At 35.4% G+C, this 22,481-nt stretch overlaps 1 protein-coding gene across 3 annotated transcripts in view; it reads left to right on the top strand.

Moving 5' to 3' along the window:
• LOC131936360 (E3 ubiquitin-protein ligase TRIM23) overlaps window positions 1-22,481 on the top strand; it is a 33,176-nt gene that overhangs the window by 1,339 nt on the left and 9,356 nt on the right. For 2 of the 3 annotated variants that reach the window (XM_059293304.1, XM_059293302.1), the window contains exons 2-7: window positions 5,651-5,941; window positions 13,114-13,392; window positions 14,730-14,909; window positions 15,048-15,263; window positions 18,159-18,293; window positions 21,469-21,598. In XM_059293304.1, coding sequence (XP_059149287.1) covers window positions 5,651-5,941; window positions 13,114-13,392; window positions 14,730-14,909; window positions 15,048-15,263; window positions 18,159-18,293; window positions 21,469-21,598 — 1,231 coding nt within the window. Of the gene's footprint in view, window positions 1-1,940; window positions 2,654-5,650; window positions 5,942-13,113; window positions 13,393-14,729; window positions 14,910-15,047; window positions 15,264-18,158; window positions 18,294-21,468; window positions 21,599-22,481 lie in introns of those variants that run through there. The other variant, XM_059293303.1, reaches the window with a different exon arrangement.

Below are 22,481 nucleotides of genomic sequence, written 5' to 3'. Positions count from 1 at the left end.
GGGGGGGGGGTGCTTTTAATAAGTTTTGCCTAGGGCGCTAAATAACCTGGCGCCTGCACTGTTTATGGGTGATCCATTTAAGCCTAGTTGTTTATTTTATCTGTAGACATTATTCTTAAGTTAAGCCTACACTTTTTCTGAATTAAGATTATTGTGTTTATAAAAAATAGTTTTAAATTTTAATTAGTTACATTTGAATACCACATGGTTTTTTTTCTTTGCCTTCTGCTGTCATCAGTTTTTGATTTGTTCAATAGTCGATGTTTAGCCCTCCCCACCATCCATTACTACAAAAACAAAAAACGCCCACTATATAGTGATATCTCCCTCTAGAAGAAAAAAAACTAGATCAACCTATAGTTCGTAGGAGAATTAGAATCTATCACTTATTCGTCTGTTAAAAAAAAGAAATACGTCATTTTTCTCAACCCCGCTGTTTCATCCCCCACTTAGCACAACGTCACCAAGCTCCCGGCGCGCTTGACGTCATTTGTCATTAGGTTATTGTTAAAGAAAGAAATACAGCGTAATTAAAAAAAAACCAAAACACGCACTATGGAGTTGAGACTTCAGCGACTTTTAACCTGTAGAATAGATCTAAATGACTTTAGTTCGGTAAATTATATTTGTGTTTAATTTATTACAGTGGCATGCGGTGCTCCCTATACTATACAAATTCACATGCTTTTAATTTCTGCAACCTGCTGCCCTGAGATGTTCGGCTGTAAAATGCCCGTGACACAGCGGCTACCGTATATGCATTTAGGCTCCCAGTCCCACCTATACACTTCGTCTGCCCATTAAGCTCCATGCAAAACTTGTGATTGATATGTGGACATAAGCGGCGATAGTGCTGGTGTCAAAAGGGACCCCCCCCTCCCCAAGCTCAGCTCTTAAAGGTGCTCCGCACTTCATAAAAGACAAACTTGATGTTCAGACATCGTCAGACTCGGGCGTTTAGCCGACTGCCGTATTCCTAATGTACTGTCCACTGCTAACACTATTTCTATATTAAACTCAAGCTTATACTGAGCTCTGGCTTTTTACATTAGCTGCTGTCGTATTAAGGGTTGATCTTTTGTTAAGCCCCATGTCACGAAACTTGCTGTTTTGTCCAATTTTACCTGCAAGCCAATAATTGTCTTGGATTCTTGTCGAATACCGTTGCCAGGAGCTAGTTGGTTTGAGTCTTATTGTCAGAAGTTATTTCATTTGGAGTCAATGTAGTGCAGCCTATTTTCGTCGGTAGGCATTTAGTGGCAGGCCCTTTTTGGCGGGGATGGTGTGCTGAGGTTGTTTAACACAGCTTAGGACAACAGGCTTGCAATAGTTATGATCATTCGTTATGAGTAAAGGTATGCATGAAAACGAACGCTTTATGTTCCTCATTTTCATTGAGCACAGCTTTATAGAAGTCTCCCATAATTGACGTCACTCATCCCCCCCCCCCCGATCACCCCTTCATTATAGGTCCTAAATTGCAGTCCTGCGTAACTTGACGTCACACTAACAGGCAGGGCAAAAAGGTAATTTTCGACATTACGACCATTTCGTGACGGCGAAAATGGGGGGAGGGGGGGGGGGGTAAGGTGAAGATAGGTAAAAAAAAACGTGACGTTATTTATGATTAAATCACTACATTAAAGGGGAAAAGCATGAAAATATGAAATGAAAATAGCAAACAAACAATAACACAAGCAATAACAATTAACTCAAAATAATATTTAAATAAACATTATATATGTAGAGGCACTAGAGGTAGCTCTATAAAAATAGGGAGTTTCTTAATGCATAAAAATTGCATCTCATAATAATAATTCTAGAACTGATGTTTATTGTCAGGCAATTAAATTGTTTAAAGGGCAGAATTTAAAAAAACAAAAACGCATGCTTTGTATTTAAACACAAGACAAACCTATTTAATAGCAAACATCAATACATTTCCATACAAATAGAAATGAAAGGGAAATGACTCAAAATAATATTCTTCTTAAGATGGCCGCTGTTTTTAATAGCAAATTAATTTAGTATCTGGACCATCGTTGTTAAACCTTAATTTCATGACATTTTTATTTATTTAACCCTTAAATTTGATTCAATATTCAATTATGTTTAGTATTTTAGTAGAATATGCAAAAATATATTCATATTTAAGCTATGAGTTACCTTATCCCTACATTACTAGTGACGACCGAATTGATTGCGCTAAAACGATAGATTACCTAATAATTCATATAATAATAGGCTACATAATGTGAAATAGTATTTCACATTTGTATTTTAATAATTTTTACTTTTACCATTAATCCTAATTACTAATTACTTAGTAATTATAAATAATAATTAATTTAGGCTAATACAACAATGGGTGAAACCTTAGTTTAGCGTCGTAAATTCGGCCAAAACTAGTAATGTGGGAGAGAGTAGTATATGTCTTTAAATATCAATAAATATTAAATATGAGTTTATTTTCGTATATTTTAATAAAATACTATATATAATTGAATAATAGATCATCATTGATGGTTAAATCAATTTAAATACCCTGAAATTAATTTTTATCAACCCTGTTCCCGATAGTAAATTTGCTATTAAAAACAGCAACCATCTTAAGAAAATGTTGTTTAGAGTAGCTTCCCTTTCATTTCTATTCGTATGAAAATGTATTTAAATATGATTGTCTTGTTGTATAGTTCGTCCTACACATTTATTTTTTAAAATTCTGCCCTTTAAAAACTGAATTTCCTAACAAACAACTTTATTAGTTCTAGAAGTATTGTGAGATGCAACTTGTATTTGTATCCATGTATAAAATTACGTTTTTTATACTAATGTTTATTTGATCATTACTATTATAGTTTGAAAATTGAATGTTTACTATTTTCATTTCAGGTTTTTCTTTTTATCAATTAGTGATTATATCATAACTTATGACATTTTTTTTACTTCTCTTTACCTTAATTAAACCCCAATCTCAAACATATTTTTGTTGTCAATGGCACAACAAGTCATAATGTAAAAAAATTACGCTTTGCTCTGCCTTATCTAAGATCTCTAGCCATAATTTTGACAAAAAAAAATATGTTTGTCATCATTTATATATTCAGAGAGACAAAATGTATTATCCACCAGCTTCCCTCGTAAAACATCATCTAAAACAATCAGCCACTCCACCCCTCAAATGCGTATTGTCATGATTACAAGTCTCCACTTTTCAGATACATTTTGGTTATCCTTTGTTGTCAAAATGTCAATATCAAATGCCAAAATGAATGATATGGGGTTGTCCATAAATGTAGTCACATATGATTTGTTACGGGAGTGAGTGAAGATTTTTTACGTCAACTCACGCGGCTCCGCAAATTATGACGTGTCGGTCTTATGAAAGGTGAACGGGGAAAAATACTTAGGTGATTGATGGAGAACCTCTATGATGCTATGTTCAATCAAAATAACGATAAATAAGTAGGCCTATACGTGTACCTTGCTCAAAACGAATCATCATAAATGTTGCAAGCCTGCTAGTTTGAGACATTTGGAAAAACAGCCTCAACACATATCCCCGTCAAAAACGCTTGCCACCAAATGCTTGCCGACGAATATGCCGCGTCTAAGTCGGGGCGTTAGGAACACGGCCTTCAGTGGGCTTCAGCATGGGGCCAGGGTCCGACGAACCAAACGGGGACGCGTTAGAGCACCCGTAGGCTATCGCGCTTTGTAAGATGCCGTAAATACTTTAATTCAATTTCGCGAAACTGCGCGAAAATTTAGTAATGTTCCATCGTTTCAGGAAATTTATTTTCTTGGACTTAAATTGAAATATCATGTTGACTGTCTGGCTCTTAATTTCCGAATATCACTTTTAATATATCTAGATTCAGAACTATAATTTACTTTAATGTAAGTGTCATCTTATCGTTTATTGTGCTTTTTATAAAGCGCAGAGCAGCTTCAAAATCGGACGGCCATCCCGTTTTCATTTCTTTTGGAGCTCAATATTGGTAGTCTTGTTCTATGCGGTGGGTGCTTAATACTTTTTTTAAAGGGCCTAAAGTCTCAAGACAGCAAGCTTGCAGAAATAACCACCTGTTTAAATGGACGAGGGATAGATGTGTGAGGGGCTGTTTAATTGAACACCAACATAAGTAATCAAATTAAGCGCCGCATAAGTGTCAAAATGGCAGTGCTTGTTTTTTTTTCTTTTCTATAAAATTAGCCAAACGGTCGCGGTACGGTACATGACGTCACGCGCGAGCGTTAACTCGGTGACGATGTGCAAAGTGGGGGAATGAAAAGGTGGGGTTCAAGAAATGCGACTCAGCATGCTTTTTACATTTCTTCTAAATAGTTCTATCGTCCCCACTGAGAAAATGGATCACCAATGAATGACGCGTCATACTTCTACAGCTGGTCTTTCTCCTACAACCATTCCGTTAGGCATAATGGTATAAATTATTAAAATACAAATGTGAAATACTATTTCATATTTGTATTTTAATAATTTTTACCATTAGGCCTAATCTAGTACTATGTACTATTCTAGGGTATCTAGGCCCAATTTTATGCATTTTTTTCAGTACTTTAACATTTGTTCAGCTGACTAATTTTAGAAAACTTTTAATTAATTCATAAAAAATTAATTAGGCCTAGTCATCCAAATAAGTCAAATTTGATGTCAGACTGCATTATTGTCTTTGGGTCTTGACCCAAGTGCCAACTTTGAAACGAATCAGTCTGTTAGAATGCCCCTGTGGCATGGCCCCAGAGAATGCAGAGCACGTCCTTTAGGACTGCTCCTTATACAGCCAGTTGCGATCCAAGCACTGGCCCCTATACACCCCACTCAAGGAAAAACTATATGGGGCACCTGCAGATCTGGAGACAGAGGCGTAGCGACCCTTCCCGGGGACAAACTTTCGAGATTTGCACCCCCCTCGAGCTTTTCATTTGCACCCCCCTCCTCGAACTTTTCATTTGCACCCCCCCCCCCCCTAAGGTCGGCGCCCAGGAACATATGACTTCCCCTCTCCCCCCCCCCCTCCCCCCCTCCCCGCCCCGCTATGCCTCTGTCTGGAGACCATGATTATATAACTGTTGGGGGCAGACAACACACTCGCGTTCCAAGTTTGTTCTCAACTTGTTCTTCATGTAGGCCTACTTCATTCTTGAAAATGTTTGTATGTTGTTCTAAAATTTGTAAGGTACTTCGATGCAAAAGTCTAAATATTTCCTTGGTCAAATACTTATAAAGCCCACCCACCCTTTTTAAAAATTGTCTTTAAGGAGGTCATTTGCTGGGCAACTGGACCCATCTGCTTCAATGATATTTGCACCTTATTCTATATTTTCAGTTTGTTTTGAATTTTTCCTTAACCACCCCCAACAAACATTTTTTTCTGTGGACGAAAAGATCTCTGAGGGCCGGATGAGAGGACTTCGCAGGACAAATCCGGCCCTCGGGCCATAGTTTGGAGACCCCTGATACCCGCCAATAGTTACAATGTTCTTTTTAAATGGTTTATTACATTTTATTTGTATGTTTAAGCTTTGTATCTTGAACAAAGGATGTCATTATTAAGTTTTCGTTTACAGTAATTTCTCTTAGTTGTTAATGCAGAAATTTACTAATATTTTTTTTTACATTTTGCAGACAATTTTAGAATGCAGAGTATGCAATGAAGTTTTTCGATTTCACGGGGATAAAGTGCCAAGACTTTTAATCTGTGGCCACACCTGCTGTCATCTGTGTCTAACAAGGTTACAATTGCATGGTAGATCTCTTCTTTGTCCTTTCGACAGACAACCTACAGAGATTGGAGATTCTGGAGTTTGGGGTCTAAAGAAAAATTTTGCATTATTAGAACTTCTAGAAAAGCTGCAATATACACCTGTCAGTCCTTCTAAATCAATCCCTGACATAATTTTGGCCAGGGAACAAAGTGTAAGTGTTAATTAGGAAACAAATTATCTTCATCCAAGTCTACTTGAAAATTTTATTTAGATGAAAAGTACAAAGTACAAAATAGTTACACATTTTACTAATATATATATATATATATATTTATATATATTTATATATATATATATATATATTAGATCTATATAACGCACATTAAAAAGAAATGGAAAAAGCCTTGCCTAGCTTGTATCATGTTGTCTTATTACAGATCTATTATTTACTGCCTTAATTTATTTGGTTATTGAAAAAGTTTGTCTGCTTGCGTATTTGATAAAAGATCATTAAGAATATATTGCATAAGTTCACATTAAAAAGTTTGAAACTATTTAATGTCAAAGTTGTTGGGTAAACAAAAGTGGTAAATATTAACAATGGTAGAGTAAATACAATTAATTATTTATTTATGATAGTGAAGGTAATTTAAAGGGCACTGTACTATTAACTTAGCTATGTACGTTTGTATTTAGTTTCCATTTTTTTTCTTTTTGTGCTAAGGGCCATGGTTTATGTAGATTAAAGTTTTAGTACTATGTTTATTATTTTCCTATGATCAGAAGCGAGATCCCAACTCCAGACCTTCTGCCCCTGGCAAGCAGCTGAACACTTAAACATTTGATCACGCTATCACTAATATAATAAATTCATACAATTAAAGTTTACAGATTAAAGGGTCTTACAGTGTGGTAACATTAGAGTGCAACATTGTGTAAAAAATATATATATATTACAGTCAAAGCCCGAAGTCAGCCAAAGCGCACATTGGCCAATATAGCCTCCCATTGACCGGTCAAAGTCCGAAACTTAACTTGATTTCGGCCTTTGGACGGCCAATCCGCGGACTGGCCATGGTGGACCGGCCAAAGTCCGAATTAGAAGATCATGAGCAGATTTAGGTTTTTTTTATACTGTAAGGATCACAAAATTAAGTTTTTATTGATTATTGATTAAAGTAAATGACAGAAACATTCAAATTATTTTATGGTACTATTTGGCATACTGCCTAGCTTCGCTTAGGTTTTCAAAAAAATTGTGGAATTGAATGATTAATTAAAAGGTGATTGGCTGCTATGTTAAATGCGTAGGGCCTACAGTTGAGTAATTTCATGTTGTACAAATATTGATGGAATATTCGCAAACTTATTACTTGCACGGTTATTAGAACTGCAAGGGGTTTCTTAATAGTATCAATCAAATATTATAATAAATTACTTTCGCAATTAATTTTTACAATTTCAGTACAATGCAAAACTTAATTTATAACAAAATATTTAATTAAAACAATGCTATACTTTATGATTTTTGTTTTTTTCTTAAAAAACGTATACAAAATATTTAAAAATTATTACATTATAAAGTTACCTCCCCTGTTCTTAGACCAAATGACCAAATCTCATATCAGGAGAATTTATTTCGCGGTCATTTTTAGCCCTCTTAGAGGGCTTTAAGTCTGACCAACAGTTTTTCCATAAGGCGTAGTCATCTATAGAGGTGTATACAAAAAATTAGCCAGATGTAAAGAGGGTAAGTACCCTGAAATCTTTGTTGAAATTACCCTCTGTTTTTCCCATAAAATACAAAGATTATATAGGGAAATACAACTGGTCAGTTTTGACCCATTTACCGAATTTTCCCGGACATGGCGAGTTTTTTGTGACACCAAAGGTGTTCTCCTACCACCTCACAAAATTTCAAAGGGGGTCGTCGGAGGAAATTTTTTTTCGTAATAAAGCTCATATAAAGATAATTTATCTCGCGGTCCCTTTTTAGCCCTCTTCGAGGGCTTTGAGTGAAACCGACAGTTTTCCCTAAAGGTCAAGCCATTTATCTAAGAGCATACAAAAAATTAGCCAGATGTAAAGACTGTAAGTGCCCTAAAATCCATTTTGAAATCACCCTCTGTTTTTCCCATAAAATACAAAGATTATATAGGGAAATACGACTGGTCAGTTTTGACCCATTTACCGAATTTTCCCGGACATGGCGAGTTTTTTGTAACACCCCAAGGCGTTCTCCTACCACCTCACAAAATTTCAAGGGGGGTCGTCGGAGGAAATTTTTTTTCGAAATAGAGCTCATATAAAGAGAATTTCACTCGCAGTCACTGTTTAGCCCTCGTCGAGGGCTTTGAATGAAACCGACAGGTCTGCCCTACGGCCAAGCCATTTACCTATAGGCATGCCAAAAATTAGCCAGATGTAAAGAGGGTAAGTGCCCTAAAATCCGTTTTCAAATTACCCTCTGTTTTTCCCATAAAATACAAAGATTATATAGGGAAATACGACTAGTCAGTTTTAACCCATTTACCGAATTTTCCCGGACATGGCAAGTTTTTTGTGACACCCCAAGGCGTTCTCCTAACTCCTCACAAAATTTCAAGGGGGGTCGTAGGAGGAAATTTTTTCGTAATAGAGCTCATATAAAGAGAATTTCACTCGCAGTCACTTTTTAGCCCTCGTCGAGGGCTTTGAGTGAAACCGACAGTTTTCCCTAAAGGTCAAGCCATTTACCTAAGAGCATGCAAAAAATTAGCCAGATGTAAAGACGGTAAGTGCCCTAAAATCCATTTTGAAATCACCCTCTGTTTTTCCCATAAAATACAAAGATTATATAGGGAAATACAACTGGTCAGTTTTGACCCATTTACCAAATTTTCCCGAACATGGCGAGTTTTTTGTGACACCCCGAGGCGTTCTCCTACCACCTCACAAAATTTCAAGGGGGGTCGTCGGAGGAATTTTTTTTTCGTAATAGAGCTTATATAAAGAGAATTTCACTCGCGGTCACTTTTTAGCCCTCGTCGAGGGCTTTGAGTGAAACCGACAGTTTTTCCTAAAGGTCAAGCCATTTATCTAAGAGCGTGCAAAAAATTAGCCAGATGTAAAGACGTTAAGTGCCCTAAAATCCGTTTTGAAATCACCCTCTGTTTTTCCCATAAAATACAAAGATTATATAGGGAAATACGACTGGTCAGTTTTGACCCATTTACCAAATTTTCTCGAACATTGCGAGTTTTTTGTGACACCCCAAGGCGTTCTCCTACCACCTCACAAAATTTCAAGGGGGGTCGTCGGAGGAAATTTTTTTTCGTAATATAGCCCATATAAGGCGCCGGTCAGTCGTGGTCAGTTTTGACCCCCTCTCCGTAGACTTTTCGGCCAATAGTCACTGGCTCTAGTGTTCTATCAGCCCAAGGCACCATCGTGCCAAATTTGACGCGCCTGCGGCACCGGGAAGCGCCCTATCGTGCACCTGACCACTTTGCTTTATATATATAGATAGTCTCAATCAAAATTATCACTTGTTGCAACAAGTTCAACTTTTATGGCATTTAGAACTACATATTAGCTTGTTATTTTTATATTAGCAACGATTTGTTGTGCATTTGGTTGTGCGCAGCAAATATAGCCTCCGGTCAGTGGTTGTAAAGATGCGATGGTTTGTAGTGATTTTTCCCTCAGTTTCAACGGACGGCAATGAGAGCCGTTTTTTTTTTGTGAAGAATTTAAAACTCACTTCTAGCATATAGTTGTTTTAGAACACCATGTTCCGTTCCTAGCTTGTAGAAAGCGCCCTTGACGCTCATGACAACTGCAATGTCACTACGGGGATCACTGCGACCTCTGTCAACATTGGGTATACGGATGCGAACATTATCTCCCACTTCATCTTGTTTAAAATTTGTATCTGATTTTTTTTAGCGTCTTGGCACCTTGAGTTTGCAAGCTAGTATGAGATGTTGACCTGTTGTCCATGATTTCTTGTTTATTGTGACATAATCTGCAAGTAATGTTCCCTCCGTAACTTTCGTCTGCTTCATTGGCTATTCTGCATATTGCATGGACATCGTTGCCACAGGATCCACAAGAATGGGCATCACTACAATATTTTTCACAAACTACACATAATCTATTGGCCATATTATTGTCACACAACTGGTCTGGACGTTCTGCCACAGCAGCATGTGTATTAGCTGAGGATGTTGTTGCATTTATGGCAACCTCCATTTCTTGTTCAATGTTCTCAAGAGCTTCCTCAGTAACTAAATTATCGAGAGCCTCTCTTGGTAGATTTGATATGTTAAGTCCTACTTTTGTTTTGCATCCAAACAAGGCTTTGTATGCAGATTGTTGAATTCCTTTTTTTTTAACATATTGGTTGGCACGTTCTACTGAACCTTGGCTTTGGCTATGACTTGGATTGCCGTGAAGTAGTTTAAGTTCAGGCCACATGTTCTTTAGTTCAGAAATAACTTGATTCACAAATTCTCTTCCAATCGGATTTGGATTATTTATTTTGGCAGCCATCTGGTATGTCTGTCACTTGGTCTGACGGTCCTTTTGGTCCATGTCGCATTGCATATAGATTGCTATACAAACAATCCGTTACAATGAAACCGCACCCAGAATTATGAAAATGCGATCACAACTTAGTCTAGATAGGACATCCCCGCCAGTTTTTGCGCATTGGCTGGCCGATGTATGAAATACTTTGTCATTTTTAAACTTATTCGGACTTTGGCCATCACGTCCTGGCCAGTGCACGCATTGGCTGGCCAATGTACGAAATACACTCTCAGTGCTAAGCTCTTTGGGCTTTGGCCAAGAGAGCCGGCCAATGCGTGCTTTGACCGTAACATATATATATATATATGCCTATGTATATGTGTGTGTGCAGAGGCGTAGACATGATTTTTTGTAGTAGATATAGAACTATGCTGTACGTGTAGAGTGTTCTATTGCACTTTCTTTTATTTTTTTTGTTGTTTCTTTTTGTTTACGTTAATGTTATACTTTGAAATTGGTTAGAATATTTGTGTAAGAAAAAAAAATATTGAGAAATGGCAGGTGACTTAAAGGTTAATTTTAACCTAGTAGTGGGAGGGGGGTCTGTAATTTTTTTTTTTTGACAGCGTGACGATGCGGAGGGGGTATAAAAAAATGTGATGTCACACTTTTGCATTAGCATGCTAGAAAATGAATTTTAGTATTTTTTACACATTTTAGATAACTGTTTAAAATGTCACAATTCCTGCTACATTTAAAAAATCTATGCTCTTTCATATCAAAGTTAATCATGGTTTGTGTGGGTGGGAGGGGTGCAATGGCAAACAGTTTTGTAGTGGTTTTGTAACCTAATGAGATGTTAATAACGTTACACAATAGGATAGATGTTTAAAACAGGAACTTGACATCAGACCCCTCCAATTAAATACCACCACGCCCCTCCCTTCTCTACAATTTCAACAAGGTCATTACCCTCCAGTTCAATTAGCCCTTTCAGGATCTTACCCCAACCTAAAAACTACAATAGGACATTACCTACCAATTGAAAATTACCTATGTAATGTAAATGGTAATATTTAGGATAGTATTTAATAAAGAATGGTTACCAGAAAGAGGCGCACAAAAAAGCACAAAGAGAAAAATGCACAACCAGAAAAAAGCTCAAACAGTAATTTGTGCACACAGAAAAATGGGCAAACAGAATAAGAGTTCAAAGGAAGAGTTTGTTAACTTTATGCGTCAATCTGGCACAGTTCCTAGGTCAAAATCACAAAGAACAACGTTTACACGTGTGATTCTGAAATTACATAAGCAGTGCAAGTATTTAAGTTAGGACTAAAGGAAATGACATTTACATGTATGAATTCTGAGTTGTGTAAGTGTAGGTTGGCTATTCACACTTATGTATGTGTTTTCTATGAATTAATGTCAGTAACCACGGCGAATAATTCTGCATTGAAATGTAAGTTTGATTATTTTTGTCTTTTTGACTTGTATTAGAAATTCAGGTGATGTTTTCTTGAATATGAAAGACTGGCCAGGTCTTACTTGTATTTTTTCTTTTGCTTTTAACATATAAACCTTTGTGACGTCAAATGAAGATAAATAAATGTATTAGCTCTGTGTTACTATCCGTTGGTAGGCGACAGGTGTTGGTGTAACTGTAGGTATATATGTAGGTGCAGGTGTAAGCTTAGTTATGCAAATCACCAATGGTCAAATAATCTATGATCAACACCCACGGTGAACAAACTGCCTGTGGACAACCCTTGGCTGTGGTCAAACAACATGTAGGCTTATCACCTTTGGTCTAAAAGCATCTATAATCGAAAAATCTTAGGAATTTATGATTCTATTTATTTTAGAAAATTATTCAGCATATATTATTAAATGAAAATATGCAGACATATATTTCTGTCTATTTATGCACATAGGCACGTGCAAACTCAAACATGCAGGCACACAACACGCACATTGCCATGATCTTCATTGGTGGGCGATCTGTTTAGTTTTCTGAGTGCTTAAAATTTTATTTGGGTGTTTTCTGTGTGCATACATTCCTCTTTGCACATGACAGTGTAGAAAGCTATATAGTTATAAATGTTTGTTTATTTATAAAGGGGCACAGTCTTTTCTGGTTCCATTTAGTATCAAAACCTTCTAATAAAAATATGGGTTGAAAATGTTAAAATTTAGAGGTGGCTTCCAAAGGTACTGTTTCCCCCAAAATTTGTGACTAATCTTTTTTCACAAATTCTAAATTTTTATTTTGCAGTTTTAAACAAAGTAAAATGTTTGCTTCAATACAGTTACAGTTGTATTAAATACATGCATAGCTGTTAAGTAAAACAGCATCACAATATAATGTTACAGCTCTTAATAGTCATTCAATACTCTTTTTGAGGTTATGCTGATGATATTTAACAATCTGCAAACAAATCAACTTCAAAAGTACAAACAACAAGCTAATTCTAAATGTCATAAAAGTTCATCTTATTGTAACAAATGACAGTATAGATGGAAGATATAGTGCAGAAAAATAATTTAATGTTTATGTCATTTAATTTTACTATTAATCAATAATAAAAACCTAATTTCATAATAGTACACAAACCACAGCATCTGCTCATGATCTTCTAATTCAAACTCTGGCTGTTCCCGCTAGCCATTCCACAGACTGACTGGCCAATCTAATAAAAAACTGTTTTGAGACAATCAAGAAGAATTTTGGACATTTGTCCGAAAAAGGGAGGTGCACACATCAACTTACTTTGTCCGTAACATACATACAAACACATTTATATTTATGTGTGAATAGATAGATATGTACAATATGTATTAAATTAATCTCCTTAACTTCATTTTTTATAGCTTTCAATCTGCTGTGATGAAAATGAGATACATACTGCTATTTTGTATTGCACTGTATGTAGCACACACTTGTGTGTCGAATGCTCAGAAACTACTCATTCAACTAGAACTTTAAGAAGACACAAAAGAGTACCACTATCAGAAAAGCCCAGAGAAAATCCCAAATGTGTTTATCATCCAATGCATCTTGTGGAATTCGCATGCATGGAGGAAGAATGCAAGTCATGCCCCCTTATGTGCTATATTTGCAAAGATTACGGACGACATATGAAACATAAGGTACCAAAGGAGCTGTGCTCATATAATGTATGTTGCAAACAGGGTTAGAGAGTGTTTTATTATACATACTACACAACAATAATACACACAACATTACACAATGTAAAGCAGTATATTGGATGCAATCATTGCTGTCATAGTCTATTAGAATGCAAACTTAAATGCTACCTTCATTTTTCTTCCCCTTTCTATTTTTACATTCCCCCACCCCCACTATTTCTATCCCAAATTCTACTTACTCTACCAACACATACACTGGCATCTTCAATCAGCCGCACTGCCTGATATTTCCTGAGGCAAATAGTGACTTATTCACACAACAAATTATAATATGTTATTATAATTATACTGGTCAGCGGTAATAGTTGCTAAACAAAAATAAGTGACTGTTTAAATGGGGTTTGTGAGGGATAGCGTAAAAATGTTAGTGGAATGTGCTGACCAATACTTGTGGTGTATGACATGTGCACTTACTTTTCATATTATATTGAAAACAGAAAATCAAGCCTTAACTTTATTGCAGTGTTTCTGTTTAATTAACAATTACACTAAAATTAGGACATACATTAATAATCTTAGGATAATAAATTACCACAAAATACATGCTATAAATTTAGTAACAATATTTTGAAGTTGGTGTAAAGATATTATCCACATCTGATGTAATTATGAGGCTTTACAAAATATAGATATTGGAAAGCAAAATATATTATATAGTGATAATAATTTAGATTAACTTCTGATTGTGACTTCATTGTCTTTTATATTACTTATCAGGTTATTTTATGTATGCTCATGGACAACAAAAATGATAATAAACAATATGATACAATAATGCAATGCTTAATCTCCAGCACACACGTCCATTCCACATCCTCTCATTGTCAAACCAACTGCATTACACTAACTTTTACACTTCAACTGTCAATCTCCACATGAGCACCTGTCATCCCATAAACACAACACACACAACCAATGGCTACAGCTATGTACAACAAAAGGTACCTGTCTTTTGATTACACAACACAATCAGTGGAGGCTATAAGTGAAGGACTCAACACTAGGAGTACAGGCACAGGTTATTAATTTATAAACTGGTACCTAGATCTGAATACTAACAGCAATCTTTCACTCTCAAACATATGTTAAACTTTTATCTTATGTTGTAAACCTACCATTTCACACACATCCACCTGCTGTGACTGTTTTAGCCATTATTGCATACGTCAGTTGTGTACTACCCTGGTTCACAGCATTAAAATATTATTTTTAATTGATTTTTTGAATAGAAAATGTATGAAAATTGTGTTGCTTGAATAGATTTTTTAAAATTGCAGCATGGATTATTAGAAACAGAAGCAGAAAATGTTCGCTCATCTATTAAAAGTGCAGTTCAGCATATTAAATCATTTGCTGAAGAAGTATCAGATTCAGTCAGAAAGCTTGGAGTTGTTGTTCAACAAATAGAGGGAAGTATGCAGATGGTACCCACTGATGGAGACTCTTCAACCCAGCTGGTAAATTTATATTATTATTGACAACTGATTTCTGGTAAGTTTAGATTTCTTTCAATTGAAATGTCAAATCAGCCATATTTACAGTTATCTTTTTTAAAAAGAAGTTTCAACACTTGTGTTATTTACTTTGTTCATAAGGTTCTAGGTACAGCAGAACAAGCAAGAATTAAGATTAAATCTTATTTTACTGAACTAAGAGAAAATCTAAGCAGGCAAGAAATGACTGCACTTGGTGCTGTAGACACACATATTAGAGAAAAGCTATGTTCTCTTAGGCAGCAGCAAGAAGATTTAGCAGTTTTGATGTCCCAAATATCGTCTGTATGCCATCAGTGTGAGACAACTTTACAACAGGTTGGTTTGTATAGACTTTTTTTCTTTCACATTATGAAATCATTGTATTTATTTTATAAAATTACTCTTTGCAGTAGCCTAAGCATACGATTAAGGGGAAACAGTGGGGATCCAATGTGAATTTATATTCCTACTAGCAGAATTACAGTGGTACCTTGAGTTATGAGTTTAATTCATTCCGTAACATTGCTCCTCAAATTGCTTGTATCTCAAAGCAGTTTTCTCAGTTGAAATTAATTTAAATGCCATTAATCCGTTCCAGTCCCTAACATGCCACTCCAATTGTTTATGTTGGATTTTTTTTTTATTAGTAAAGTATATTTATACATGACAAGTAGTGTTTAATAGCATAAGAAGGCACAGGTTCCAAAACTTTTTCAAGTGGCTACCCCTTTTTATAAAAGACGAGCGTACCCGACCCCTGCGCGTTACTGCGGGGATAGAAGAAAGTTTGACGAAATATATTAGGATTTCACCAACGCGTTATCAATTATAATTATTTGTTCTTAGACGCGTGACCTTCTTTTCTAAAAATGAGTTATTTAAATGTAAACAATGCCTGTTCTTGGATCATAAATATCAGGACACGGGTTTACCTACACTACCGCCTGAAAACATTGAGTGTACATTAATCACTCACCGAAATAATATGGTAGAACACACTTCGGTGACCGCCTCTGTGTCAGAGACGTAGAGGGGCGCTCTCAGAGCCCCCACCCCCGATTACACTACCGCATAATTGCGGCGTACGACCCCTGGCTCCTTAAAACTAACAGGTGCCATCGGCCTAATAGCATCCTGTTAATAATGATGCAGATTTCGTTATTCGCTAAAGTGACGAACAGGATTTTTTTCTTTAACACGTAAAAAAATTATTTGACGTGTTTTAAATATCAGTGTGACTGATGCAATATGCTAACGTTACTAATGGTCTATTATTAGATGCTCGATCTCAATTTCTGACTGGATTGTCTAATAATAGATGCTTATTGCATCATTCGCAAAGTGACGAAACTCTACAGTAGGCCAGTAGGATCCTCATATTCAAAAAGTTATTTTTTCATCTTTCGCAAGGTGACGAAACTGTACAGTACTGAATATAGTAGTACCCCTTACTCGCTATGCAGGAAGCTCGATTAACGGATGCCAAGTGCCAACTTAGTCGCTCTAAAACTCTGGGCGCCAAACCGTGTATTGACGAAAGTTGTACCCTATATGGCGCCGCTCGCAAGAAACTTTAGTTTTCTTTTTCGCAGAAATATTCTCTGGATTATTCTCATCTACTCCCTAAAGTTTCATGGCACTCGGATGAAACGCATCCGAGTTTTATTTTTTATATACCGTGTATAGAGAAAAAAAATCGCTTCCCCCGGGGGGCACCGCCCTTGAAATATTGAACAATATTTTTTTGCAGAACCCTACCATTGAGTGATCTAATCATCTCCCCAAAGTTTCATGGTACACGGATGAACGGTGTGAAACCGAAATTTTATAAACCGTATATAGAGAAAAATCGCAGCCGCCCGTGGCGCCGCCCTTGCGAAATAAAAATTTTTTTTTACAGAACCCTTCCCTGAATTGTTCTAATCAACTCCCCCAAAGTCTCATGGCTATCGGATAACGGTGTCACACCAAAATCAACTTATTTTTATAAACCGTATGTAGAGAAAAATCGCACCCTCCCGTGGCCCCGCCCTTGCGAAATTAAAATTTTTTTTTACAGAACCCTTCCCTAGAGTTTTATAATGAACTCCCCAAAGTTTCATGCCTATCGGATAAACGGTGTCACTGCAATTCACTTTTATTATTTTTATATACTGTAAATAGAGAAAAATCGGACCCTCCCTTGGCGCTGCCCTTGCGAAATTAAAAATTATTTTTTTACAGAACCCTTCCCTAGAGTGTTCTAATCAACTCCCCAAAGTTTCATGCCTATCGGATGAACAGTGTGAAATCAAAATAGACTTTTATTTTTATATGCCGTATATAGAGAAAAAACAAATCGCGCCCTGCCGGGGCGTTTGAAATTTTTTTTTTCGCAGAAACCTCCCCAGGAATATTCTCAACAACTTCCCAAAGTTTCACGGCGATGTGATAAGAGGTGTGGTAATGCATAAAAGACACACAGACACACACACACACACACATACATTGCATTTTATATATATAGATTAGTGACCCGCAACCCCCATAGAATTAAAAAGTCGAAATTAGTAAGGAAATTAATAAACACCAGAATAAGATTTTTCTAGTATACTTTTAATTGAAATTATTTTTGATAACCGTTTTAGTGTGCTGGGTGTAAGTGCATACTATTAACTAGCCTAAAAAATCGCAGATAAGTTTTTGATAACGCCAACCAGTCTCAACATTTAATTTATTTCTTTCTTTGTTTTTAATTGGAGAAGTGATGAAAATCCACTCTCGCAGAGATATGTAGACACAAAAAGAACTAAAACTTGAAAGGCAATCAATGTCACGTTTTGTATAATTGGTGCATACTACACCAAAATTGCGTGAGCAGGTTTTCATTAAACACACAACGTGTTGTGATTCATTGGGAATGCTGGCAACATCAAGGGAAGTAGAGACTGGGTTATGTATCAATTGAGTTTCTTCTTCTTTCAGCTCAGGGAAATAACGCAGCTCTAAAAATAAGATCAACATAAATTTTTGTTACTTCATTAAAAAATAATGTAGCTAAAATGTAATGAGGAGGGTTCTACAGCAACCAATGCTTAATGAGTAAATTCTTATTAAACATTTTAAAAGCCTGCTTGTTTTATTTATGCTGATTTAACTCCAGCTTTAAATACAATAATTATCTTTTATTTTTTTTTATTTAAAAATAGGCATAACACTTAATGTTGATTTTATCATACTTTTTATTTACAGGATGACACTAGAATACTGCTGGCTAAACCTGAAGTAAGCAATTTGCTGGATACCTTACAAAAGCAACAGCAGCAATTTATGGATCTTCCAGACCATATTAATCTAGAACCAACAATACCAATTACATTTACTAAGGTATTGAAAAGATCCATTATAGTCAGACTTTCTTTCAGGCATCTCCCCGAACATAATAGAATTTATATAGAACATGTATATGTGTGTATATATATATATATATATATATGGTGACAGGACAAATGATCTCAGGACAAATGATCTCAGACAAAATATCTCAGACAAAATATCTCACGGACAAATGATCTCAGGACAAATGATCTCAGGACAAATGATCTCAAGGACAAATGATCTCAAGGACAAATGATCTCACGGACAAAAGATACCAGGACAAAATATATCAGGTCAAATGATACCACGGACAATTGATCTCAGACAAAATATCTCAGACAAAATATCTTACACCTAAATTTTAATAGTGTATGGGGTGACTTTAGTTGATCTGAACATTTTTTATTAACTGTCGTATGGTTTTGTTTAATATGTTTAATATTGTTTATAATTGTAAGAAATGTTTGCCGTATAAATTTATCATATTGCACTTTTAAAATTGTATATTGCATTTTAAAATTAGGATTATTACTATAGAAGATTGAAGAAATTGTTCTATAGACAGCGTAGGCGGGCTTGCCAAACATGAGATGGTAGAGACATGCCTTAAGGGAAAGACATCCGCCCTCCATGAACAATACAACTAATAGCTAAATTCAATAGTTATGCGTCTGTCATACCTTAGTGATCAGGTGACCAATGCTTATTTAAGACAAACAGCGGTCATCGCGGAGTTAGAACATGTCGAGCAAGAGTTCACACAATACATGATCACATAGTATTGGAGAGGTGTGATCATAACGATGTACTGTCAGCAAGAAACGTGAACGTTATGTTTGTATTGATCATGCAATAAAAACAATAATTTTACGTTATGAACCTAGAGACCCATTAACATTTTTGAAAGATATTTCGCATGTTTAAACATTATTGTTGTATAGCTACCGTTACTTTGTTTTATACATTATCATTTATCATACCTTTCAGGCTAAAGGAGAAAGTTTGTTTTAATTTTTATTTTTTCAAATCAAAGGCCATTACAAAGATAAAGTTAAATAAATCTTTTGATGGTTTGTTAAGTTTAACAAATTCATTTTATTCACAATTATGATGCTTAAAGAAAGTAAACAAAACCATATTGACAGTCAATTTAAAAAAAAGTTCAAATGAACTAAAATCATTGTAGATACTATCAACATTTTGCTGTGAGATATTTTGTCTAAGATATTTTGTCTGAGATCATTTGTCCTGATATATTTTGTCCTGGTATCTTTTGTCATTGAGATCATTTGTCCTTGAGATCATTTGTCCTGAGATCATTTGTCCTGAGATCATTTGTCCTGAGATCATTTGTCCGTGAGATATTTTGTCTGAGATCATTTGTCCTGAGATCATTTGTCCTGAGATCATTTGTCCGTGAGATATTTTGTCTGAGATCATTTGTCCTGAGATCATTTGTCATGGAACCATATATATATATATACATATATATATATATATACATATATATATATATATATACATATATATATATATACATATATATATATATATACATATATATATATATATATACATATATATATATATACATATATATATATATATATACATATATATATATATATACATATATATATATATATACATATATATATACATATATACATATATATATACATATATACATATATATATACATATATATATATATACATATATATATATACACATATATATATATACACATATATATATATATACACATATATATATATATATACATATATATATATACATATATATACACATATATGTACACACATATACGTACACACATATACGTACACACACACATACGTACACACACACATACGTGCACACACACATACGTGCTCACACACATACGTGCACACACACATACGTGCACACACACATACGTGCACACACACATACGTGCACACACACATACGTGCACACACACATACGTGCACACACACATACGTGCACACACACATACGTGCACACACACATACGTGCACACACACATACGTGCACACACACATACGTGCACACATACATACGTGCACACATACATACGTGCACACATACATACGTGCACACATACATACGTGCACACATACATACGTGCACATATATATATACGTGCACATATATATATACGTGCACATATATATATACGTGCACATATATGTACGTGCACATATATGTACGTGCACATATATGTACGTGCACATATATACGTGCACATATATACGTGCATATATATATACGTGCATGCATATATATATACGTGCATATATATATATATATGCGTGCATATATATATATATATATATATGTACATATATATATACGTACATATATATATACACACATATATATATATACACACACACACTTTTACCAGTATCCTCTCCCCTCAAAATTTTTGTTTTGTCATGTCGTCGTCCCCTGAAATTTTCATTCTTGAGAATTTGCTGAATGCCAGGCAAAAAAGATGTTGCTTCTTATCACAAGGCAGCCCACTTTAACATCTTTACATCTTAATACCTGATGGTTGTTGGTTGTCAACCACAAATCTCCATTGTCCTTGGCATTCTTGACAGCTTAACTATAACCTTCACTAAAGGCGGCAGCTTCAAGTTGCCATGTGTTTTATTGAGGTCAATTATCTGCTATTACCTTTTTAATTGTAATGTGCCTCATAGAAATATTTCGTGTTATGTCCTTTCTAACTAGAAGTTGCAGGTCAACTTATTAGAGCAGTGCTGTACCTTTAAGTCTGTGCTCTAAATAATAACATAAACAACAAAGTGGAAGCCTTCTTGCCTAGTAGCTTATGAACAACGACCAGTCTTTTACTAAGATTGACATCATGATGCTAATGGAGGAGCTCTGGATCACACAATCACAATGGCGCCTGAGTTTGAACATTAATTCAAGTAGTATCCTTTACCCCCTGTGCATGATACCAAATCAGCAGATCCCAGGAGCTACAAATACTACCTACAGAATACTACCTCCAGGGCGTCACCCCTGTGATGTTTAAACATTTGTGCAAGAAGCTTTAGCATAGGAATGCATGGGTGAGATTGTGTGGGAAGTAGACAGAGAGATATAAATAACAGCAGTTTTTAATAAACTATTTGTTTCTCTTTAGGATAATCGTGTTCATATTGGACCAAAAATTGAGATGAGAGTTGTCACATTGGGACTTGATGGGGCAGGAAAAACAAGTATCCTATTTAAATTAAAACAGAATGAATTTATTCCCACCATACCAACAATAGGTATTTATGTCATTAAAAATTCATTCTCTAGTTATTCATGTGGAGAATTTTAGTATGGCATTTATTAGGATTGCAGCGGAACAAGCACAAAGAAAAATTGTTTGCTCTTTTCAAAAAGAAATCTTAGGGGTTATTGAATTTGGAGGAAATTATAATAGAATCTGGTAATAACCAGTTGAAAATAAATGATTTTCTTGAAATATATAATAAAGCACTACTTAAACAACTATAAAGAAAACAGTAGGTTGCTCTTAAATCTTAGTAAATGTATTCGATAGTTAATAAAAAAGTAAAGTAAAGTTTCCTTTTCAAACCTGACGGTCTATGGGGGGAGTGAAGTAGAGTTCACTTGTTTCTTTGACCTCGGCATATGAAGATATAGTGTGGTCAGCACTATGCCCAGCCACCTTTACTTTCCCTAACGTGAGTTAGGTACCCATCAGAGTTGGGTTGACTTAGCGACGGTCAACTGACTTAAACCCGGATTCAAACTTGAGACTTACGGGTTAGCAGTCCAGCTCTCTACCACTAGACCACTCTGTCCCATACGATAGTTAATAAAGTGACCTACATTTTTCTTTATTCTTATTTAAATGATGCATTATATATTGAAAGAAAATCATTTATTTTCTACTTTTTAGTGTATCTATGTCTATAAAATTAAAGTAGGGTTTGTTTATTCCTAACACCTGAATTAAATAAGTAATATGTAGGTAAGTTACAGGGAAATTGTTCCTGATACAGTTTGCTGTTCACTCTCATTTCAACAGGAAAATTAGAGCCATCTCAATAATTGATTTTAAAGTGACAGAAAACTGACCTAGGCTGACAGTGGTTTTTATAAACTATACATCTTTTTAAGTGCTAGAATTAGACCAACCAC

The sequence above is a fragment of the Physella acuta genome, unplaced genomic scaffold (genome assembly GCF_028476545.2).
Source record: "Physella acuta isolate Inbredline_101_S28 unplaced genomic scaffold, ASM2847654v3 ptg000176l, whole genome shotgun sequence".
Taxonomy (NCBI): Eukaryota; Metazoa; Mollusca; class Gastropoda; family Physidae; genus Physella; species Physella acuta.
The sequence above is the reverse complement of the archived record's forward strand: the minus strand, read 5'-3'. Positions and strand labels throughout refer to the sequence as shown.